The sequence below is a fragment of the Tachysurus vachellii genome, chromosome 7 (assembly GCF_030014155.1).
Source record: "Tachysurus vachellii isolate PV-2020 chromosome 7, HZAU_Pvac_v1, whole genome shotgun sequence".
Classification (NCBI taxonomy): domain Eukaryota; kingdom Metazoa; phylum Chordata; class Actinopteri; order Siluriformes; family Bagridae; genus Tachysurus; species Tachysurus vachellii.
The window spans coordinates 29,107,693-29,118,923 of NC_083466.1; the positions used below are offsets into that span (position 1 = coordinate 29,107,693).

Below are 11,231 nucleotides of genomic sequence, written 5' to 3' on the forward strand. Positions count from 1 at the left end.
GTTCTATATGCATCACATTATTAAACACAGAATTAACACCTGAATAGTGGGCCATTATTTACATACATTGTCGTGCAGTTGTGTCTAAAGGGAAAGCACGTTATACTTTACTAACAGAAAATAAAGGGACTTATCATCATTCATTAACTCCTATTGTGCATGGGACCACCACTTGAGGGCACTGCTGCCCAGGAAGTGTAGCTAGTAAACACACACACACACACACACACACACACACACACACACACACACACACACACACACACACACACATACTGTACACATGCGCACACACACACAATGGGAATTCCATCTCTTTTCATTGAGTCATCACTGAGTTTCATTATAGTCAGTATATTTGACTCATTTTAGCTCACTAATAAGTGTCGACTCAAATGATCCATTGCCACTTTTACTTAGAATGGACAAAGTAAAAATTGCAATAAATCATTTGGGAGCCAAAAGAATCGAATGTACTTTGTAAGTTTATAGTCACCCTTCTGACTCCCATCTGTTGGGCTCATTTTCTGTTTTTGTTGTAAAATCATCAAATGTAATAAACATAAATATATCTTCTTAGCACTTATTTGTAGAGAAACAGTAAATGTGTGTTTGTACTACTAGGCAACCAGTTATAATTTATGTTAAATATATTTGCAAGGACCGGGGCAGATGGGGATGTTTGGGGTTGTTACTTTGAGGATTGTTATAATGCAGCTATAACATACTGACCACTGTGTGTATTAACCACAAACATGTTTCATAATACACTGATTATTTATTGACCTTCATTCTTCTACTATTTTGTAACAATTCAAATCACTAGTAAGAGAGAAAGATATGATGTAAATCTGCATGAAGACAGAAACAAATCAAACAGAATTTTAAAGCAGAACAAAAAGTTATACAGGGGAGAAAAAAAAATCAAAGTTAAACAAACAAACTGATCAGACATATGTGTATATATTACATATATTTATAAATGGTACATTTTAATAGGTTTGAATGCAACCAACATGATTTTCTTTTAAAGCAGAGAAAAAGTACATTTTGTAAAATAATTATTCATTACTTGGAGAGAGGATTTAAATTCTTTGTAGGTTTGTTCAGACTGTTAAACAGACGCTGGTCAATTCTGTTCATGTGATTCTTCACCCACTTGATGCCGGTATCTGCACACACATGACGACCGTCCTGTAGAGTAAAGCTGTAGAGGAGAGAGAAGATTTACATCAGTGTGAAACTGTAATAAAATCAGAAAATCAGACACTCTGACATGCCTCAAACCTCCAAGATAATATAAAGTTAGATTCATATATAAGATTTATAAGTTAGATTCAGTACCAAGTTCAATTCTATTACACATAAACATAAAGAATTAATAGACATGAAATTATTAATTAATTATTTATTGAAAAATAAACAAGGGACTGAACACTTACATGACTCCAGGTTTTGAACACTGAAGCTCTGTTACTTCATAAGCTGTAATGACTCTTACAGAGATTGGTTGTGTCAGAAAGCTGAAACAGCACTGAGCTGGTCCTTCTCCATCTGTGTGAAAACATTTCTACATTTAGTTCTGTGATTAAATGTTAAATAAGAAAATATTAGACACTTTTATATCTAGTATCAGATGCAGATTATTGTAGCTATTAAACTGTATTATGTCACAGTTGAGTTCTGGACTCTGATTGGTCAGAAGGTGTTGATTAATTCTCTATAACAGCAGCTCTGACTGTAGTGCAGGTTTATATTAATGCACTTATTTGTTTCTATAGTAACAGCTTGTTTACAAGGACGTGTACAGCAGATGGGACACATAAACTGATTAAAAGGTGAGATTTTCTCTAGGGAGACATTTATTTAACATTGATAGTTTTTTGTTATTTTATTAAATAGGAATAGAAGAAACAGACAGAAGGAACTATTTATAATTGCAGAATTAACAACTTGTTTCAAAAACAGAATTCTTTAAGACAAATAAATAAATAAATAAATAAATAAATAAATAAATAAATAAATAAATAAACAAATAAATAAATAAATAAATAAATATTGTTGTGGTATAAGATGAATACGTTGAATGACGTTCTGTTCCAGAACAATCCTCATCTTTACAGTGTAACAGTAACTCTGCTTCATCACACCACCACATCACTCAGTATTTTACTGTAACAGTGTGACAAACACACAGTGGTTTATTAATGCTGCTTATTTACAGAAACCTGAGCAGCTTTTTAGGAAATTCAGCATCACTATAAACCAGGGGTTTAATACTACTACTGATAATAATAATAATAATAATAATAATAATAATAATAATAAGAAGAAGAAGAAGAAGAAGAAGAAGAAGAAGAAGAATTAAAAGGATTATCTTACTGTCGGCCACTATGAAGGACTGAAGGCAAGTGAGAACCAGCAGAACCAGCAGGAGAAAACGAGAGATCATGACTGCTGATGATGATGATGATGATGATGATGATGATGATGATAATGATGATGATGATCAGGAACAGAATAGTATTGATGCAGATGTATCAGGTTTCTGATGGACATCAAACACAGAGGACTAGAAAGACGCCACACGATGAGATCCAGTTCTTTCTATTTCTGAAACAGAGGAATATTATCAGAGGGGCACGGTGGCTTAGTGGTTAGCACGTTCGCCTCACACCTCCAGGGTCGGGGTTCGATTCCCGCCTCCACCTTGTGTGTGTGGAGTTTGCATGTTCTCCCCGTGCCTCGGGGGTTTCCTCCGGGTACTCCGGTTTCCTCCCCCGGTCCAAAGATAGGTTGATTGGCATCTCTGGAAAATTGTCCGTAGTGTGTGAGAGAATGAGTGTGTGTGTGTGTCCGCCCTGCGATGGGTTGGCACTCCGTCCAGGGTGTATCCTGCCTTGATGCCCGATGACGCCTGAGATAGGCACAGGCTCCCCGTGACCCGAGGTAGTTTGAATAAGCGGTAGAAAATGAGTGAGTGAGAGTGAGGAATATCATCAGTGCATTAGGAGGCAATTACTTCCCCCTCTATGGGAACAGTAAGTTATAATAATAATAATAAATGTTATTTATAGTCACCTCTTAATTTACTCAAGGTCACCATACAAATTCAAATAAATAAATAATAAATAACAGTAAACAACAATAAAACAATATTAAGAAGAAAACCAGTCATCTAACATTAATCATAAAGGAGCTTCAAGTGCAACCTAAGATCATGTGGGATATTAAAATTTTAAATATCATGAGTGTTTTTATATAATCATTATGTGCTTTTACAGTATTCTGTGTTAGACTAGGGAGTAATCCCTTGCCCCAGATGGGAACTTTAAGGGAGTTTGTGTGCATGTGCTCGATAAAAACTGAAAGTGGAATATGGACTTGTTGAGGTGATAATTCAAAGGGATGCATCTTCAGTAACCATGGAGGGTGCATGCACACACAAAAAAAGGATTGTGATTAGTGAGTCTATGTTACGGATGTTTTCCAGGAGTGAATTCCAGAGATGAGGAGCAGTGAGACTAAAGGCTCTAACACCCATGGTGGTTAAACAGGAAGGAGGTGTAATAAGGAGCCTAGATGAGGAAGAGCGGAGAGTACGGGAGGGAGTGTACAACTGTATGAGATCTGAGAGGTCTGGTGGAGTAAGATTGTAAAGAGCTTTAAAGGTGATGAGACGAATCTTAAATTCAATACAGTGTTTAATAAAGAGCCAGTGGAGTTGTTGAAAGGATGGAGTAATGTGATGCGTGATGGGAGTTTGGGTTATGATATGGGCAGCAGAGTTCTGAATAAGATAAAGTTTGTGAAGAAGATTTTCTGGTGATCCAGATAAGAATAAATTACAGTAAACGATGTGGGAGATGACAAGAGAATGTGTAAGAATGGCAGCAGTTTGTGGGGTGAGGTGTGAGCGGAGACAAACAATGCTACGGACATGGAGGTAACATGATCTGGAAACGATGTTAATATGTGACTCGAAGGACAGATTACTACAAAAAGATCAGCCCCAAGTTTCTAACCTGGGCAGAGGGAGAAACTGAGGAACTATCAATGTAAAGTGAAAGACTGTTGGACTAGAACCTCAGTTTTCTTCATTTTCTTACTGTTCATTTTTAGAAAGTTGGAGGAAAACCAATTCAATTTAAGCAGTTAGTTAAACAGGAGGGCGGGAAAACAAAGTCAGGTTTTGTGGACATATAAAGTTGTGTAACATCTCCATAACAATGAAAATGTATACCACATTTCCTAAAAATATGACCTAAGGGGAGAAGATAGATTAAGAATTGAAGCAGGCCCAGAACAGAACCATGGGGGTCACCACTACTGACAGGGAATGGCTCAGAAGTACATTTTTGAAATGAACAAACTGAGAATTGTCAGAAAATTATGAAGTGAACCAAGTCAAAGGTGTACCAGTAATGCCAATAGCAGCTAAATGGGTTAATAGGAAAGTGTGAGAAATCATATCAAAAACTGGTCAAGAAATCATATCAAAAACTACCAGATTTTTTAAAGAATTGTGAGTTTTTGCAGCTGTTTTAAGAGAAGATGGAACATGGACAGGAATAAGAGAGGAGTGAATAATGTGAGTTATAAAAAAAAAGTCAAGTCAAGTCAAGTTTATTTATAAAGCACTTTCTTTTTAAACAACAAGTGTTTGTCAAAGTGCTGTACATACAGAAAGAACACATGGTTTATTAATACAAACACACAAATAAAAGAAAAATACTTAAGACACAATAAAACAATATAAGAAAGCAAGCAGCTCTCACATGGCATCATATGCCAGACTATAAAAATAAGATTTTAGGGCAGATTTAAAGACCTCAAGTGTTTGAGCCTGTCTAATATAGAGAGGCAAACTGTTCCAGAGCTTTGGGGTCGCACCTGTAAAGGCTCGGTCCCCCCTGCTCTTCAGTTTCACTCTTGGAACAGCTAAGAGCAAATGGTCAGCAGACCTTAGTGCTCTTGGCAGAGAGTACAGATTAATCAAATCTGATAAGTAACTTGGCGCTGACCCATTAAGAGATTTAAAAACAAGCACCATTATTTTAAAATGAATCCTATAATGGACAGGAAGCCAGTGAAGAGACGTGAGAATGGGAGAGAGATGTTCCCGCTTTCGTGTGCCTGTCAATAGGCGAGCTGCCGCATTCTGGACAATTTGCAGTCTGGAGAGAGAGGCCTGATTAATACCTACTGTAAATAAAGGCTGTTACAGTAATCAAGGCGACTTGAAATAAAGATATGCACAACTCTCTGAAAGTCCTTAGAGCACAGGAAAGGTTTCACCTTGGTGAGTTGTCTCAATTGGAAGAAACATGATTTAACTACTGAATTAATCTGTTTATCCAGTTTAAAATCACAAAGGGCTTCACATAAGGATTCAGCTCACCGAGGTTTAAGTCTACTGACTCACAGGTTCCCCCTGGCGTAAACAACACCACTTCTGTTTTCTTTTCATTAAAATTAAGGAAATTTAGTGCCATCCAGGTCTTAATTTCTTCAAAGCACTGCAGTAGGGGCACTAGAGAGCAGGTATCTTTGCGTTTCAAGGGCAGATAAATTTGCAGGTCATCTGCATAACAATGAAAAGAAATACCAAATAAAGAGTTAAAAATAAAAATAAAGAAAAAAAAGAGTTCAGGTAGACAGGCTTTTACCAGGTGAGTTGGTAAAGGATCAAGCTGACATGTAGAGGAGAGAGAAGTTAGAGAGAACATTGAGAGGAGAATCAACAAGCACACTGTGGATGTGGCTATAAAAGTTATTAGATGGAGAAGTGCTGCTGATGATTATTATATATTTTATCATTGAAGAAAGTCATTAAAGCTTTACATTGAGCAGTGCAATACAGGTGGAAATGTACCTGAGGGTGTAGAAAATAAGCATTTTGTGTCACCTTCACCAAATTTAATTATTTTATTGTAGTAAACAGATCTAGCTGTTGTCAGGTTGATGTTTTTTTACATTTCGGACATGGTATGATGCTGAGATTTAGATAATGGTACATTAACAGTAAAGGACACTAATATATGGTCTGATATATACAGTATATATATATATATGCACATGGATATAAACATGGACTCTTCCAGTCTTACCCCCGCCTTTCGGTGACAGATGGACTATTCCATAAGGTTCCACCTGAGTTAGAGGTAAACAGGTAAAGAGCGTGCGCACGGTAACAGGAAGGTGGGTCGGATCAGTATGTTGTAAATAGTTTGTACAGGAAAGTGAGCTACAGTGATGCCTTGAGATACGAGTGCTCTGACATACAAATTTTTTGAGATACGAGCTGTGATTCGACCAAATTTTTGTCTTTATATACGAGCAAATTTTTGAGATACTAGCATCCAAGCCGCCCCCGAAACAAAGATCGTCAACAACCACGTGTGCTCTGTTTCCCCGCCTCAGCTTCCCGCGTCTCACTCAGTTAAAGCCGCCTTTCCACTGTACACGACAAACGACGGTCGATAAAACGGAAGTCATTCATTTCCTATTGAGAGTCACAAAGGCGCTGCGTGAGGTGACGACCATCTGAGGATCCGTAATTTTCGTATCCGTTAAAAAATTTAACTTGTGCGACTTCACCGCATCTGATATGCCGACTGGACAGGTTTATATTAAAGGGACAGGCAGATGTTAGTGAGGAAAGAGTGACAAAAAAGGCAAAAACAAGTGAAGAGAAAAGAGATGAAGAAAATTAAGGAAAATTAATGTAAAGAAAACAGAAATTGTAGCAATGAAGTTCAGTTAAGTTAAGAGAATTTCAGTTCAGTCAGGACCACTTTGTCAGAAGAGAATTTATTAGATGATACACATACAGTTAGTGTTGGCGGGATGGTTCTGTTCTGGGCAAAAATCCACGCGTCCGTCCGTGCGCATGCGTGGTCAGAGCTGGGAGAGCAGTGAAAATAGAATAAACCCCCCCCTATAACAGAAGCACTAATCAGGCATACTGTATGCTCGCTTACGCGTTTTTGGAAAGTAATAAATGAACGAATTGATAAATAAATAATTAATAGACCCCAGTTCTGCACAAGGGTTATATAAATATCATATGTACTATGGCAATGACAAACCTTAACACACAATTTTTTATAAATAAAACAGACTATTTTGTATAGATACGGCAGGCCTTTCTGAAGGTTTCCATGTCAGACACAGAGGTTTGGCCTGCCTTGGATCTGAGCTACTCTGAGTGAACAAATGCAAATGAGCCAGGCCTCACAGGTGATGGGTGTGTTTGCACAACAAAAGCACGGCTGAAAAACTGTGAAAATCTCAACAGGGGGGAATCACACCTCGGGACCCGCACCAGAGAATAAAAAAGTCAGTAAATCTAGTGTTAAATAATTAGAGAGAGGGAGAGAGAGAGAAATATATGTGGAGATTTATGACGTAAACTGGTACAACGAACACAGGTTCCCGCATGGTGGAGTCGGGGTTGGAGGAGGGAGTTTAGATCGCAGCAGCAGCGAAGCGCTAGAGCGGCTCTATGAATGGGGATTTAAATGTTCAGGTAATATGGAGGTCGTAACCGGATTGGTGCGCGTCGTGGACAGCTGATTAACAGCTGATGCACACTTGACCACGTGGCCTGTCAGAACTAACGCGATGCTTGATTTAAGTTCGTTAATTTTAGTGAAGTTTAGTTAAGTTCCATTTAAGTGTAAAGTAGCATTAAGAGTGTACAGTAGAGTGTACAGTAGTGTACAGTAGCATTAAGAGTGTACAGTAGAGTGTACAGTAGAGTGTACAGTAACGTGTACAGTAGAGTGTACAGTAGTGTGTACAGTAGCATTAAGAGTGTACAGTAGAGTGTACAGTAGAGTGTACAGTAAAGTGTACAGTAGAGTGTACAGTAGAGTGTACAGTAGCATTAAGAGTGTACAGTAGAGTGTACAGTAGAGTGTACAGTAGCATTAAGAGTGTACAGTAGAGTGTACAGTAGCATTAAGAGTGTACAGTAGAGTGTACAGTAGAGTGTACAGTAGCATTAAGAGTGTACAGTAGAGTGTACAGTAGCGAGTAAGTGAACGAAAGTGAAAGTGTACATACGAGACAAAATTCCTCCTGTTTACTCCTCCCTCGACCTCCGTGCGCATCTTCCGTAAAGTAAAACCAGTTTATTTTTTAACATTCTCTTTTATTACTGTATGTTTTTATACAATATTTGTCATTTATAAATACAGGTACTGAACATTTTTATATTCAAAACACAAACAAAACAACTGGAGTGGAATTTTGCGAGCTGGAACGGATTAATGGGATTTCAATTCATTTAAACGGGAAAATTGCTTTGAGATACGAGCAATTTGAGATACGAGCAAAGTCACGGAACGAATTAAACTCGTATCTCGAGGCATCACTGTAGTTTCATTGTTTGTGCTCGTATCACACTGTAAGTATATATTATTTCTGACTGTCTACCGTCAACTTCTGCAGAATGATTTGAAGAACAATCGTTTTCACTGATATTTATATTTAATGTTGTTCATGCCCCTGCACTCTGACCCCAACCTCCTCAGTATGTGCAGAAAAGAATTCCACTGTTCTGTAATGTATATGTTGCAATAATAAAGGCTTCCATGCCCCCGTTCTATTCTATATTAAACTCAGCTCAAGTCATGCAGTACGCATGCGCACTAGAGTTGTTTACCCTTTCAGCTGAATGTGCGCAGAAACCAAGATCATGTGGTCAGTTCATGAACAGCTTTAACATCCATATAACAGTTTACACAAGTAGTTTAGACAGTTTGTGATGTTACATTTATCTCAACTGATCAGTATTTTGTATCATAAAAAAGTATTAAGGAAGTGATGACAATCTCTCTCTCTCTCTCTCTCTCTCTCTCTCTCTCTCTCTCTCTCTCTCTCTCTCACACACACACACACACACACACACACACACACACACTCAGTCTGTTTATAATATTGTCTTGTGTTTTCTCTGTATGTATATCTGTATTGTATATTTACAGGACCACATTTCTATACAAAACCTATAAATGAAGTGATGTAGAATTGAACCAGTTTCACTTTGAGACATCATTGTTCTGACCAGACAAACTGTAGCCTTCAGCCAAACACTAAACATCAGCAGACAACAAAGTCGAACACTACAATCAGCTTATTTCATGTAACCAGTAATAAAATATCATTGTAAAGAACAGGAATAAACTTACCCAAGTTACTCGAGGGGAGAGCCACAGTACATCCACAGGGTCATTAACCCTCAGTGTGTACAGTACTCACAGTCTGACACTGACGCATAGTCCATGAACCCTGAACACAGCAAGTGCTGCAACAATGGTACTCCCACTCGACAAAATACCCCAAGATAGGTTCCAGAACTTTAATAATGTACTCTCATAAACCAAGAACAATAAGTGGAGCTAAAACTCTTCTTATACAATGACATGTCAACCAAAAAATAAAACAATGGAAGGGGCATAATTCAAGAAGATAATACAGGAAAACAAAGAAAATAAATCTCCCCAGCTACAGAAATTCCATCTCGTTCCTCTGTTTAAGATGTTTAGAAGAGTGAGAGAGTGTAGTTTGGGTGTCTAGGTGATGAAAAACTTCTCAATCACAAGAAACCCAGCTGCGGTTTTCACCTAAAATGAGGGAGAATCTGATTGTTTAAAACACTGTAACCAAACATATCTCACTCTACTGGTATTAATAGTGTAAAATAAAATGAAGATAATTGTCTCTTTATTAAAATATTAATCTTGTGGAGTCAGTGCATCGTACCTCCAGTGGATGCTGAGTTTTGTGCTTAAAGATTTGTTGTTGTAAAGTGTTGTGTAGATCTTTGTCTGTACTCATTAATACATTGTTTTTGTTCATATGTATAAGCACAAAGTCAAATGTAGGTAGATTTGAAGCTGATAGATGCACTGGAAGTATAAATAAATAACAAAAACAAAAGTGTCCTTGGTGAAGTAATTGGACTTCTGATCAGAATGTCATGAGTTCAAATCCCAACACCACCTTGCGGCAACTGCTGGACCCTTGAGCAAGGTCAGTAACTCTAACCCTCTTAACTGTTCAGCTGAATAAATTAGATTAATGTCAGTTGGTGTGGATAAGGGCATCTGCTAAATATTGTAAATGTACGGTGGCTGAAAAACACAAAACACATTAACAAATCGCAAAACACATTAACAAATCCGGAAACACATTAACAAATCCGAAAACACAACAACAATTCAGACAACCGGGAAGAGGTTGGTATAGCTTGTGAATGGAAACTTACCGATAATCGGACTAGACACCTTTCATTCGGATGTATACCTTGAATGACCAATGATCGGTAAGTTTCCATTCACAAACTTTACCTACCTCTTCCGGGTTGTCTGAATCGGTACAGGAAACACATCATAGATATCTATACTTTAGATGTCACCTTGGGGTCCTAAAAATGCGTCAATACCGCCGCCATCTTTATATGGTGCTCTTGTACTTTAAATGCATGGACAATGCCGGTCTTCTGTGCTGCGTTTGGTTGTTCAAACGAAAGAAATCTAAAAACCAGACAGCAATGGATTACATTACACAAGTGAGAATGTGTTTTATGATATTAAATGGTAGGAAATTATATTTCTGGTTACGTTGGTTTGTTTAAGTCCTTGCTTAACGACCGCAGCTAATCCATGTTAGTTACTCATTAGTTTTTGACAGGAAAACCGACAATGTTTGTAGATTCCGAAGCTCTTAATAAGGACATTAAAAATTGACCCATGCTTTTTTGCTTAAAGGTGAAGACCCAACTTTATGTATGTTTTCTAAGATTCCCTTATCTGTCAAACATATTTTATTAGATTGTCCTGGACTTAACACAAGCAGAATGCGCTTTCATCAACTTACTTCACTTAAAGACATATTTAATGACATTATGCCTAAAAAGGTATTTATATGATATTTGTGTTTTTGTAATTGAATTTTTGCCATGAAAATAGCTTTTGATTGCTGACATGGTGTTAAATAAAAGAATCTGAATCTGAATCTGTTTGTAGATTCCCAAGTGATAAACAGAGACGTCAGTCATGGACTGTTGCTGGGGTACTAAACACTTTTTTTTTAAATGGTTAATTCAGCTGACAGTCCTGGAAGGATGTCACCAGTTAGGTTGGCAGTTCAGCCTCAAAGTCAAACTTTGTTGTTTTTTTTTTGTTTTTTTGGTTTATGTGACTATACTTATTTAATGTGGC

The 11,231-nt window shown here is 37.5% G+C and overlaps 1 protein-coding gene across 1 annotated transcript; it reads right to left on the reverse strand.

Annotated features, from left to right (window-relative positions):
• Positions 1 to 772: 772 nt before the first annotated feature.
• LOC132849126 (C-C motif chemokine 3-like) lies at positions 773 to 9,332 on the reverse strand. The gene is made up of 4 exons (XM_060875330.1): positions 9,198 to 9,332; positions 2,383 to 2,613; positions 1,443 to 1,554; positions 773 to 1,207 (listed from the first exon to the last, which is right to left on the reverse strand). Exons 2-4 carry the CDS (start codon positions 2,450 to 2,452, stop codon positions 1,069 to 1,071), a joined length of 321 nt encoding a protein of 106 aa, XP_060731313.1. The 5' UTR covers positions 2,453 to 2,613; positions 9,198 to 9,332; the 3' UTR covers positions 773 to 1,068.
• Between the last annotated feature and the right edge of the window lie 1,899 nt (positions 9,333 to 11,231).